The sequence below is a fragment of the Gymnoscopelus microlampas genome (genome assembly GCF_963454915.1).
Source record: "Gymnoscopelus microlampas genome assembly, chromosome: 7".
Taxonomy (NCBI): domain Eukaryota; kingdom Metazoa; phylum Chordata; class Actinopteri; order Myctophiformes; family Myctophidae; genus Gymnoscopelus; species Gymnoscopelus microlampas.
Genome location: NC_139944.1, coordinates 30139666 through 30153959, shown reverse-complemented (window position 1 = coordinate 30153959; position 14294 = coordinate 30139666). Strand labels below are relative to the sequence as shown.

Genomic DNA, 14294 nt, shown 5'->3' with positions numbered 1-14294 from the left:
AACACACATGACTGTTACCGAGATATGGAGCTGATTAACAAAGAGTCGAGATGTACTCCATCTATCACTGAAGCAAAGAATGGAGAAGAGAGCCAACCTTGTCTGTAGAGGAGTGCGAATCCCAGGGAGGGAAGAAAGCAGGGCAGGATGAAAGAATGACAGTGGGAGGATGATGAATGGAGCTATGAGCAAAATGACACGGGAAGAAGAAGTGGGAAAGCTGAAAGAGATGAACCATCGCATGCTAACCTGGGCGGAATAGCACTCTGTGAGGACGTCTACATGCATGAAAGATGTATTGATATAGCTGATACGTCTGGTTAGATACCCCATATTCCAAACATGACCTGCTGGAAGAGATCTCCCTATCCCATGGCACACCATTCTGACTGAAGCCATTTATATTTGCTTTATAGCCTACCGCTGTGGTTCTCAACCTTTTTCAGGCTGTGAGCCCCCAAAATAATCATATTTGAACTGGGGACCCCCACTGCATGGGGACCCCCATTTAGTTTTACTTCGTTCCACAGATAAATATTGTGAAAATAGCAGGTCTACAAGCTCGGCTATTTTCACCATTTTGGCCTCTTTCTTAAATGATTTGACAATTTGGCCAATGTTTTATAGTATAGTTTGTTGATTACTTTTGATGCAGTATTTGGTCTTTTCTTTTTTTTTTTCTTTTTTTTTTCTTGAGGTATTAAAAAGGTCACTTCACTATCATCTGGGCCCCCCCCCCACAAATAAAATCATGTGGGGACCCGCACAGGTTGAGAACCACTGGCCTACTACACCACAGAATTTCTAATTTAACAAAATTACTTCTTTTTTTTTTCGGTGAGCGACTCTGTCAAGCTACTAAATAGACATTAAGCTTAACACTAAGGGAGGGAGCAGGAAGAGAGAGAGAGAGAGAGAGAGAGAGAGAGAGAGAGAGAGAGAGAGTAAGAGAGCAGAGAGAGAGAGAGTAAGAGAGCAGAGAGAGAGAGAGAGAGAGAGTAAGAGAACAGAGAGAGATTAAGAGAGCAGCAAAGCATTGTACTAACATTTCAGTCACATTTCAGTGGAGCGACACTACTCACTTCCACCACCCGAACACTATAGCCGCTATGCATTCATTCTCTATCTGGTTCATTCAATGAGGGGGTGTTACGGCAGTGCCTACTCCTCCCATTGAATTTAGTTCCCTAATGGATTCCATTGGAGCTCCTATGATTCCACATTAATATTTCAACAGGCCTCCGTTTCCTGCATGCCGCTGTAAAAGCTGCAGCACCAGCTACTGCTGCTGATGGCGGATTACTGCAAACAGTTTGTTGTGTGTGTGTGTGTGTGTGTGTGTGTGTGTGTGTGTGTGTGTGTGTGTGTGTGTGTGTGTGTGTGTGTGTGTGTGTGTGTGTGTGTGTGTGTGTGTGTGTGTGTGCGTGCGTGCGCGCGCGTGCGTGCGTGCGTGCGTGCGTGCGTGTGTGTGTTGCTGTTGGAGTAACAGGAAACACACATAAACACAAGAGTAGAGTGCAAAGCTCCCATGCCCTATAATAGCAATGTGTGCAGTTAGATTTCTACCTTCAGCCCTAAAATAATTACCAGTTGTACATTGGCTGTACTCTCTTCCCCCTTCTCTCTTTCTTATACATGTTCATTGTCTACCACTCTCCAGATGCCTGTCTGTCTTGGGCATGCGATGACCATGTTTTGAGATTCTGCAAGAGTATGAAAGGCATGGAGGGAAGGAAATAATACAGGACTGTCTTCACATGATAAATCTATGGACACTGAACCCATCGAAAGGTATAAGTAGCATGTTGTCATATAGGACAAACATAGAGTTACAATGTATAATAGCCTAATACACAGTGTGCGTGACCCTCCCAGCCCCAATATCAATAAAATCCTGCACACAATTCTGATCAGATTTCTGTCATTAAAATTGCTCTGTAACCTGCAAAGTCTGATAGTTAATTCCTTGTATCACCAGTCAACGGATGTGTTTTGAAATGTAAGTGTCAATTTTTGCTGCCCCACACTCGCTTTGCAAATCCTTCATGTGAAGTAGTAAGATCTGTAAAAGACACTCTAAACTCTGTAAGAAATGGGCTAAATACTGACAAGTAGACTGAGTTGAGAACGTGTGTGTAAATCGTAATTTGGGGTATGTTGTCAAGTTCATAAATGTATATATTGGTGTTAATCTAATGTGGGCTCTCACTGCCCAAAATGTATGTCTGCTATTGTCTAGTTCCAGTCCATAGCCTGCTGGATGCTTGTCCCATAGACTGAAATCCCTCTAATTGTTCTGCAATTATGAATAATCAAAACACAAAAAAAGACCTACACCAATGTAGAGAAGTGAACGTATACTTGTATGAAACTACATAGAGAATACATTTAATATTTAAAGTTAGAGGTAGAGAGTTTTAATAATTAACAGCCACACACCGAGTCACTAAATCACCCACAGAGCAACTAATGAGTAGCCTAGTATTCGGTCAATGGACTGCTCAACAGTTCAGGCTTCAGGCCACTTCAGGCCCGATAGAGGGCTTGGTCTGTGCGAAAGACAAAGAGAACAGAATTCAAAGTCAGTCAGGATAACGAGATGTTGAAACAGAACACAGAGAAACTCTAACCAATTCATTAGCTTTACACACTGGTAGCCGGTTGGTGTTTGGATGCTTCTTGTGTTTTTCGAGTGATATGAATATAAACACAATAGACTTGTACTCTATTGCACAGCAAGGTTCCTTTGTTTCTCTTTCACTTTTTCACTCTTTCACTTTTCTTGCAATACTGTGTGGAACCCAGGCCAGTGAAGTTGCCTTTTTCAACTTGAATATGTTATTTGCCACAAGTGACATGGCCATAACGGAGTCCACAGCTTCTACAGCTAATTGCGTTCTCCAGCTACAGATCTGAAAGCGTCTATTCAAGTAAAAGACTTGTATCTAAGCTCATACACTAGCCTTTGTATGGTTGTCTAGTATAAAACTAGGCTAGTCACTCGCTCTCCTCTCTCTTTACCAGAGATTTTGTTTTCTAATCGTAAAGATTAGGGGAGATTTTGGTTCCATTTACAGTTCCACTCCCCATTACTTTTCCAGTAGAACGGTTCACATTTATGTGATTATATTAAATATTAGGACAGGACTTGCAGTTGTATTTGAAGGGCATCAAAATATGTGCATCCTTACATACTCAAAGGGTATAGGCCTATAGATGAATACTCACATAGGCCTACGCCTAAGTATGTATCCTTAAGTTATACACTCTAAGACCTGTCAGAAAATGACAGAGGGCACTATATGTAATGTGAAAATGGAACCTGGCTACCTACCTAACGTAAAGTAACATCATATCATAACATAACATAATTTATGCCAGAAAAACACCAGTGGGAAGAGGATTACACAGATAAACAAAAGCTATGGTCTAGCTTTGTTTATCTGTGTCTTCCTCCTCATCATGAATCAAATTAGCTGATAGCTGTTGGGGATTTTTCTCCCCGATTTGACTTTGAAGTCAGGGAAACATGAGATTAGTTAACATCTGTCTGCTAGCTGGTGCCTTCAGGCTCCTCTGTTGCCACTGTTTTTCATTTACAGGTATGTGCTGCTCCCTAGTGTTCCTTCCTGGTATGTGTATGTGCATTTATTCACAGTGATGGTCCATTCACAAGCTGAGGCGACGTGATATAAATCATATTTTATGTTACCTACCTAAATATGTTTTGATATATGATTACAGCCTCACAATCTATGGTTGTGCAGACGCAATTTTATATTCTCTTCTATTTACTTTTTATCCTATTTTGTAACTATTTTGTTTTGTTTTTATTTTCGATCCTCTCCTTAATTTTTATTTTGTCCACATTGTTGCGGAGGCTACAAGAGTTCCACTGCAATGTTTCCACAGCTGTATTGTAGGTAGCCTACATGTGATAATAAAAACCTTAAAATATTTCTAATTCTATTAGCATTATTCAGTCATGATTCTGATAGTGATAAATTCTGAATTAATAAACTGCCCTGCTGTCTCTTTCAATTGATAATAGAGTAGATGTACATGCACATACTGACATGCTACTGACCATGATACTGACATGTTACTGACCATGATACTGACCATAGAACACAACTCCGACACAGTAAAATCCCCAGTGTTAATTTTACTCTGAGAGTGTACAAATGGAATCAAATTGACCTTTGGGAATCTGTACAAATGCAGCCGTGTCTGAGAAAAATAGATATAGATGTTAATAAAGAAAGAAATATATTTATTCATAAACATACCTCTAACATATTTTCTGGATGTGTTTGATATGTATATTCATTTATATTGTGCCATTTTTAACAACCTGAGAATTAATCTAAAAAAATAAAGAGAAGTGTTGTCTTTGGGATAATTTCATTTATATAATTTCGACTAATATTAAGTCAAACTAAATTAAAGAGGAGGTGTGAAATCATTAATTGGGTGCTTGTTCAGCATTAACATGGAGTTCACCCGAGGGGGTATTTAAAAAAAAAAAGAAGGGGGGTGGATGATGGAGCAAACTACAGATGTGGTAGGCTAGGCCGGCTAATTATTAAAACTAGGCCAAATCATGATGCAGATTTTTTTAGGAAACCATACCCAAAGTTATTCTCCCTGACCTCCAAAATATCCCTCCTCCATGCAGTCATAGCTGGAGAAAGAACGGACCCTTTTCACAGACATGTCATAACAAGGTAAAGAGTAGACTATAAAGGGCAAGCACTGAAGGGCAAGAATTGGTAATATAGTCAATAGTGTTGTCAATGCTTGCTAACTGGCACACCTAAAGAACAACTTCACCCATTTTCAAGTATAGGCAGTTATTTTTTGCTTTATTTTTAGATTTTTATTTACGGAAGAACAATGGCTTCCATTATAGCATGCTAACTTTCCAGGAATAGAAAGCCTGCAGTTTCTATTAGCTTCGATTCCCCATCAATGATGTCACTGGTAGGGAGATTTTTTTAAGCGTCCACAGCCCTCCTCATGCTACCATGTTAGAAAAAAACATGGTAGCACTTTATCATGAGCATTAGTGAGGACCAATTATATGAAGATAGGTTGAAAATGGCTTCAGTTGTGCTTTAAGTCAAACATACCCACTATTAATTTAATTAGCTGCAGCTGTGTCTGTGAAAAGGGTCCACCTTGAAACAGTACACTATTTTCACTCATTTCAGTGCTGAATATTTACTATCAAAGAGAAAGTTTGGCACAACTGTAATTCATGTACAATAGACATACACATTTCTAATGGGATTTGACAACCTACAAAACAAGTGTTTAACTACAAAGTGACACCTACACACACCAACCATATAGCACAAATTAAAACACATTTTGGTACCTTTGTAAGTCATAAGAGCTAATACGTTCTTCAAATATTAGAGTGTGTGTAGAGAAATTCCAAACTTTAGAAACAAGTGCGTAAAATGCATACAATTTTATTACATTGTTTTCCCCCATACAGAATATTAACGTATAGACTGAAATCAAAACCAAACAAGGTGGGGATCTGTGCACAAAACCCACCCTCATCTTGGAGTTTTGGGCAAATATTCTTCAGCATTATCGGTCAATACACAGAATAATACAGATTTGCATGAGACAGGGAAAAAAAGCATTTACAACTGAACTTTGCGAAATGTTTTACAGCGGAGCGTTGCACTAAGTAGAACTATGTATACAGTAGGAGTGTAATGGTAGACAGCAATGAGACAGGCACCACCTGCCTGGAAGAAGAGCTATCACCTCACTGAAAGGAGTTTCATTCTGAATATGGCTGATCTACAAGCTCACAACGCATCACGCAATGCAATGCGTGGTGAGCTTGTAGATCAGCTATTTACGGTGCGTGACAGCATTGTACAATGACAGTATAAATTCGGCTTAACTTTCTGTCTATGGTGCCACAGAGGATGGTGAATTAAAAAAACTTGTCAGTCAATTTCTCTATTTTACTAAATAAATCTGCCTAATTTTATACAATAGAGTAGACCACCCAAAGAGCCATAGACAAAAGGTTTTACCATCCTAATTTCACAGGTGGCAATTCCATAGCCTGCCAAGAAAATTGTGGGAGAAAAATGACCCAAAAAAAGGTATAATTATACAATCCATGTAGCGGGCAACACAAGTCATTTGCTGGACACCAAAGCATCCCAAAGCACTTTAGAGTTCTTTAGGCTTGAAGTGAGTGTACATTTAAACATGGCTGGCCCCAGACAGAATGAAACCCTTGTCCCCTGACTAACTGTGTTAGTATCAACACTTAACCAGGATGAACTGAACGAATAGCAACATTAATTACAAGATGTTCTAAAAATGTTCAATGGGAAGGCATGGAAATACTTATTCAGAGCATGGAAGGCAGGTTAGAAATATTTAAGTAAACATGTCTTGTAAGGGCCAAGAGTGATACAGTGAGGTGTTTAAGGTGTATGCATCGTTTTATGAATTTCAAATTAGCAAAACTTTGAGGGACAAACCCTTATCACCAGAGGTAGGTACACAGTAAAATCTTGGGTGTTCATTTAACTAGGGGAGCACACATGGAAACAAGTGAAATCATAGGGGTCCACTTGGTTCCATGTGTACAGTCCCGAGTTAAATTAACAGCCTACTTTAAATCAGATTCACTTAAGAGATAGCCAGCATAGACTGAATCCTATTGATCAAATCTTCCAGGAAGAACACTGGGCCAGCATTCTCACACAGAATAAAGAAAGAGAAACAATAAAACCCTGAACAATAAAGCCAAATTTAACTGGAATTGTGACACTGAAAATGCCTTGAATGTTAATCTCCAGACTCACCGTGACGATTATCACAGACATATTGCATTTATAGGTTACATTTGTATGAAATGACTGCAGACCTTGAAGACAAAAGTTAGCAGATTTTAGAAGATTTCAAAGTCCTCATTGGTTGAGTCCAGTCATTTCACATGTTCAATCACAATGTGTTTGGCCATTGCGCTGACAATTCCGACAAAGCAGAACTTGTTTTTCTAAAACACAAAACAGCTTGCTATGCTAGGAATTTAGAGAATCGCATGCTTCATCTGGAGCCTTTTCTTGTATGTATACTATTTTGAAGATTATAAGTATTAGTAACAATTGTACAAATCCATAGAACACGAAAGCATTCTTTACCATGATTCTGGCTACCCCAGGCGATGGTTCTGCTTTAACAAAAACAGTACCAGTTAGTTCAATATCAGGGTAAGAAAAAAAACTTGTTTTGTATATGTTTAATGAATACTTGTATCTCTCATCAATTACAATGTTACTGTCTTCTATCTCAGGCTAATCTTTTTTGATGAAATGTTTTCATTTGTCAAAATACACGGTGAAAAGGAAGCATCTGTCATGCATGTTGCTAATTTATTATTGCGGTCAACCCGGCACCTTTATAGGATGTACTATCAGCTATGCATCTCCGCTATTCGAGACAAATCGCATTCACATTAAATGCCTGCTTCAGCCAAGATGACTGACAACAAATATTTGATGCAGTTAAGCCTTATTTATTCTTTGTTGTGTGCTGGTGACACGCACCAAAAATAACCAATCTACAAGCTCACAACAGGTCATGGTACGTGTTGTGTGCTTGTAGATTTTTTCAGTGCGACACCAGTGCACAATTAAGAATAAATCAAGCCTTAATTACCTAATGTAAGTAGGCATCAGCACAATGTGTGTGATGAGATGACTGGCAAAGACAATATTTCAGCGGCAGTTGTTTGCTAAACATTTTTTTGGAGAGTCAATATTCATTTCCACATTAATATTACAATCCCGATGTAGGGGCATGGATGCAGATTAGCAAGTATTTTGTCCATTTCTATTCTTTACACTATGCTACCTCGCTCAGATGGTTTATAATGTGCACCCTACTCCCCTGAAAAAAGTAAGTGTTATGCAACAGAAAATAAAATAGAAAATAGTGTTACCAACCTACCATTCCTAATACATGAGTTCAACGTGTGTATTTGGGAAAGGATGAAATGCAGACATAAAAACTGTAAACATTTTTGGGAATACATAAGATGCCTTTGATTTGGATTGACTGCATGGATGTTTTTGACTTTTGAGGCAAATTGAGAGACTGGCATAAATACATCAAGTGCACCTCAGGTTAATGCAAGTAGTTCAAATCAACTATTACAAAAACATCAAATGTTTCCCTCTCACACTTGGATACTCCTTTGGATGATGTTAGGACTGAGATATTAGGGGTAAACAGCGGCAAAAGGCAAGAAATAAAATGCTTTCTTGAGGCTCAACCGTTGGCTAAATAACAAGAGAAAGATGGATGGATGGATGAATGAACGGATGGTTGTATTCAAATCAGATGTCAAAACAATAAACATACAGAACAAGCAGTAACATTTCAAACAGTCTAGGGCTGCAACTATAACTATCAGCTATATTCTTAGTGAATATTCTGTTGATTACCTTTTCAATTAATCGATTTTGGGGGATTATTTTATTTAATTGTATTTAAATCAATATTTTTTTATCATCGATTAAATTCATTAGTTTAATTAACCGTTGCAGCCCTAAGCCAGCTTTTACAAGAACCATTAAAATGCTGCCTTGATATATTCAAAATAACACTTCAGTTGAGAATCGCTCACTGAGAGAGGGAAGTCTTTTTCCCCCAGATAAAAAAATAAAAAAACTTTTTGTTTCGTTTTTTTGTTTCTTGCATGCAACAACAGACACTTGCACCTCAAAAAAACTTGGAATGGTTCAATTGATAAAAGTGTACAGTTGAAGTGATGAAGGTGGAAGGAGGGTGGAAATTCAGTTCCTGAGCCCCACCGGCCACTGTAGCTGGTGCATTCCAAAAATACCTCCTCAGAAATGCAGTTTAAACTGGTGATAGTGGCCAGTAGACCAAACAAACTAGTAACATACTAGTACTAAGAACATCTTACTGGTAACAAATTCATAATATTGAAAAGTTAAAAGTTAACAGCATATGACTGGGAGCTGGCACCAATATTCCCACCCTGCTATACAGTACAATCAGTACAATCATATCAAATAGGCTACAACATCCTAAAGCCTGATTTATACATAGTTGCACACTGGAGTCGCACACCAAAAATAGCTGATCTACAAGCTTACAACGAGTTGCACTGCGATGCATTGTGACTCGTGGTGAGCTTGTAAGATCTCCCATTTTTGGTGTGCGACATTATGCACAACTACATTTAAATCAGGCATATAAGCCTGCTATTGTCGTATATACACAAACAACTTGGTCTTACTCTTTTTCATACAAAAAACATTAACAAAATAAAACAAATAAACAAGTACAAAGCCTATATATGAGACCACCTCGGATTTAGTGTTTAACGGTTTTAAGATACAAAAACAATGGTGAAGTACAGCAGGCCTACAGGGCATCGCAGTTCCCGCCCACTTCCTGGTTCCACTGCAAAATACTCAATGCATTTTTCCCATTGACATTTCCAAAAATATTTATATCAATTCATTTAAGCCTAGAATCAAGCTATCCAGGGTCCTGGTGAATCATGACCATAAAACGTTTGATTCCGTGAAAAAACCTTTTTGAAAACGGCAAAACAAAGGGTATTTATTAAATATAGTATATCATATAATTAAATATAAAATAAAATAAAAATCACAGAAAAAAATGTTTAATGGTCATGATTCACCAGGACCCTGGATGGCTTGATTCTAGGCTTAAATCAATTGATATAAATATTTTTGGAAATGTCAATGGGAAAAATGCATTGAGTATTTTGCAGTGGAACCCGGAAGTGGCCGCAACTGCGATGCCCTATACACTTATGAACATCCTCTCACCTTGAAGTGTTTTGATCACTAACTTTCCCAGCATTCCAAGGAAGACATTTTCCCCCTCCAGTTCATCATGGAAGTGACAACCCGAACCGACACCAGAGAGAGAGAGGCAGAGTGTAGTGTGAATGGCTGTTTCTGCTTTTAAGATGACTTATTCAAAATGTAAAAGGATAAAACAAAAACATGTCTTCGTTCCTCTAAAAACATTTGCAGTCTGTGCAGAGGTTCCCAAGCTCTAGTCTCTTCTCAGTCAGTTATGCATGTGTTTCCGTGTCCATATGTGTGTGACTATGTATATATGCACTCCTATTGCGTGCGAACACACATCAGTGCATTGTAATGTAATGTAATCAATCAGTCAGTCAGTCAGTCAGTTAGTCAGCCAGTGTCGCTGACGATCACAACGACCATGTGTTCCTCATCCAGATTGCCTACAGTCCTTTTGGCCGCCTGGAGGTACTGCTGGGAGAACTCTCCGGGAGGGAACGCGTACAGCATTGCCCCAGACGCCCCCTCTTTCGTGGCGGGCAGACTGATGACCCCGGCCGCCTCCTTGTTCCTCAGATAGGTCACAAGGTGACGCAGCAAACGCACCTGGAGCCCGGGCTCTGGGGGCGGGGCCTGGCGGTCAATGGGACCCTGGAGGGCCAGGAGTATCGCATAGCTGCTGGGGCGGCCCTGCTTGATGCGACGCGTTACCTCGTCGAGGCGAGTCTGGTCCATGCGGAGCCGCTGGGCGATCTTCAGCTGGTTGGGCTGGCCTTGCGGGGGCTTCAGACTGTCCCTCGTCATCATCGAGTTGAAGAAGGCTGGGCCGCCTTCCATCAGGTACAGGTCTGTGGGGAAGCTGCTGTTTTTCAGCGCAAAGAAGCCATGCCAGGACTTGGAGAGGTGCACCTGGGCAAATTCTGACAGGGTGGTGACGGGGGAGGAGGAAGAGGAGGTGGTGCGAGAGTCTGTGTGCGCAGAGGGAGAGCCAGTGGCAGCTGTTGTGCTCTCACTGTTCCTATGGTGATGGTTGTTCAGGTGATCGCTGGAGGATTTCTTGTGGTGGTGGTGGTGGTGGTGATGGTGGTGGCGACTGGATGGCGGGGCAGCGGAGTCGTCTTCGTTGGCGGCAGAGGGTCGCAGGCCACCTCCACCACTGTCCGGCGAGTGGTCCCTGGGTTCCGTGGTGGAGTCGGGGGCTCGAACTCGTGCTCGATCCGGGCTGGCATCAGGAGACACAGGACCCACTCTGTCCCCTCTCACTTTAGCCCTGCCCCTCTCCTTCTCTCTTTCTCTCTCCCTCTCATCTGTTTTCCTGTCATTAGACACACTCCTGCTCCTCCTCCTGTTCCTCCTCTCCTCCCTCTCCTTCAGCCAGCGCTCCCGGCTCCTGCTGCGGCTCCTCGCTGCTCTGGCACCTCTCCCAAAAGCCTCCACCGCGCTGCCCACTGCCCTCCTCTCCAGGCTACGATTAGGGCTGCCCACTGCCCTCCTCTCGAGGCTACGATTAGGGCTGCCCACTGCCCTCCTCTCCAGGCTACGAGTAGGGCTGCCCACTGCCCTCCTCTCGAGGCTACGAGTAGGGCTGCCCGCTGCCCTCCTCTCGAGGCTACGAGTAGGGCTGCCCACTGCCCTCCTTTCAAGGCTACGGGGAGGGCTGCCCACTGCCCTCCTCTCCAGGCTACGGGTAGGGCTGCCCACTGCCCTCCTTTCAAGGCTACGAGTAGGGCTGCCCACTGCCCTCCTCTCAAGGCTACGGGTAGGGCTCCCCACTGCCCTCCTCTCAAGGCTACGGGTAGGGCTGCCCACTGCCCTCCTCTCAAGGCTACGGGTAGGGCTGCCCACTGCCCTCCTCTCAAGGCTACGGGTAGGGCTGCCAGGAAAGTCCCGCTCAAGCAGAGCCCTTTCTCTCTCCCTCGGTGAGAGGAGGCCGAGGGCAGGAGGTGACAATCGATCCCTGACTCCCCTCAGCTCACGCTCCACGCTCCTGTGCGGGCCAAAGCCCTCCGCGAGAAGTTCGTAGTGGGCGGGGAGGGGCACCACAGGTGGCTGGAAGCCTGGTGGTAAAGGACGAAGGGTAGGGCTCTCCTCCACTTTAGCGAAGTCCACCCTCAGACGCCGCTCAGGGCCTCCCAAGGGAAAGCCCCTCATCTGGCCGCAGGCAGCCTGGGCAGCGTCCAAACTTTCATACTGGATGTAAGCAAAAGTGTCCCCCTTGACATAATCAACATTTCGTATACTGCCAAAGCGGTCAAACTCCCGTGCGAGGGCAGCGAGCGAGGTTCCAGGGCCAAGGCCACCCACCCAGAGCCGTGTGGTAGGGTTGGCCTTGCCATAGCCAATTTTCACCTGGTTGCCACCAATTACTAAACGGCCCTGCATGGCTACCTTGGCCCTAAGAGCCATGTCAAGATTCTGGTACTTCACAAAAGCATACGCCCCGCCCTGGCCACGGACTGGGCGTTTTATCACCACATCTTCAATGATACCATACTTGTCGAAACTCCTCCTTATCTCCGCCTCTTGAACATTATGTTCCAAATTTCCAATAAAAAGATTACTAGTTGCTCTCTGGTCATCTTCAGGTTTTATATCCTCTACTACTGGAATGGGAGGGAAGCCATAGGGTCGCCCCCTCTCATCGAGCATTCCATAATAATCCAAGATCCTCTCTCTCTCTCTACTGAGTCCCAGACTTTCCAAGGCATACTGCCTGGCTCTGATGTCTCTAATGTCTCTGACCCCAGGCCCAGGGGGCGAGAGGGATCGCTGGCGGTAGGGGTAGGGTGCGTGCAGTGGCAAATAACCCACATCTGGCGGCGTCACGCTTCGCTTTCTAACGTACATGGGTTCTACTTTGAGCGGACGGTCGCCCAGCACTAACCTGGAAGACTTGGCGTGTCTCGCCTCCTTCGCGTCCTCCGGGTGGCGAAAATTAACGTAGGCGATCCTGCCGAGCTCCGGGGTGTGCGACAGCTTCACGCTCACGTCCCCGAACTTTTTGAACTCGTGAAACAGCATGTCCTCGACGTCCTCGTCCGAGACCTGCGAGCCGAGGCTGCTGATGAGCAGCGTCTTGTATTCCAACGTGCCCGGTCTCCCCCCGCCGCCGGGCAGAGGGAGCTCCGCCGGGGCGGTGGTCCGGAGGGGCGGGCGGCCCAGCAGACTGAGCTCATGGTGCCGGTGGTGATGGAGCTCCAAGGCGGCGGCCGCAGCGGCGCGCTCCTCTCTCTCTCTCAGCCGGGGCTTCTCTCTCTCTCTCTCTCGGCTGCGGCTCCGCCTGTGGCTGTGATACCTCTCTCTCTCCGCCAGCAGCAAGGCGAGCGGCGGCGGCGGCAGCTCCTCTCTCCGCGCCTCTCTCTCCCGTTCACGTTCCCGGATCCTCTTGGCTAGAGCCCGGGACGGACTGCTGTCCCTGTCTCTCCCGGCCTGGCGTTTCATCTTCTAAACAAGATGATGATGATGATGATGGAGCCCAAACTTTTCACCGCCTGCACACACGGAATCCGTGCGCGGTGAGCCGATTCCACGGGTGTTAGCGACACTAACCTCGCGGAGCGGCGTTTCGGTTAAAGGAAGCTGCCGATTGAGACGCCGAGCGATTGCATGTGTTCCGAAATAAAAGCGTAAAAACATTTAAAAACACGCTAGCATCAAAGGATCTGCACCAGCGCCGCCATCTTGGACAATAGGAATGTGCGCTTCCTCCCCCCAATGGGAGGGTCTAGTCAGCACGTCAGCACGTTCGGTGGAGCGTGCGTCATGACGCATTACGTACCCCCCCCAACCCCAAACCATTTCTGTTCATCTAATCCAGTGGTTCTCAACCTGTGGGTCAGGACCCCCAGGGGGGTCCCCACCCCCTCTGCCAGATGACAGTGAAGTGACAATTTATAATGACTTTTAAGACCTTTTTAATACCTAAAAAAAAAGAAAGAAAAGAAAAAAGACCATTACTGCATCAAAACTATACTATAAAAAGTGGTCAAACATTGGCCACATTTTCTAATATCATAAGAAAGCCGATCTACAAGTTCGCAACGCGAGGTGTTGTGAGCTTGTTTTTCACAATATTTATCTGTGGAACCGAGTGAAACTAAATGTAATTCCTCAACTCATACAATTTGATTCCAAGTGCTTGTCAGGGTGGGGGGGTCCCCAGTTCAAATATGATCATTTTGGGGGGTCACGGCCTGAAAAGGTTGAGAATCACTAATCTAGTCTATGGTCTATCTTGAGCCTGGCATTAATCATACAGATTTAATGTAAAATGGAATAATAATAATAATTTAGAGCTGTCTGTAGAATGTATGTAAAATACAAAGGGCACCACAACACCAGACAATTTGAGACGTAGGAAAAATGAGGTGTTGATTTATTTGAAACCCTACAAAATCACTTCCAATTAAATCATTTAAATCATTTAAAATATAC

At 43.6% G+C, this 14294-nt stretch overlaps 1 protein-coding gene across 1 annotated transcript; it reads right to left on the bottom strand.

Annotated features, from left to right (window-relative positions):
- Window positions 1-5461: 5461 nt before the first annotated feature.
- rbm15b (RNA binding motif protein 15B) lies at window positions 5462-13532 on the bottom strand. Its single transcript, XM_084061176.1, has one exon. The coding sequence runs from the start codon at window positions 13299-13301 to the stop codon at window positions 10251-10253; it is 3051 nt and encodes a 1016-aa protein (XP_083917302.1). The 5' UTR covers window positions 13302-13532; the 3' UTR covers window positions 5462-10250.
- Window positions 13533-14294: the final 762 nt, after the last annotated feature.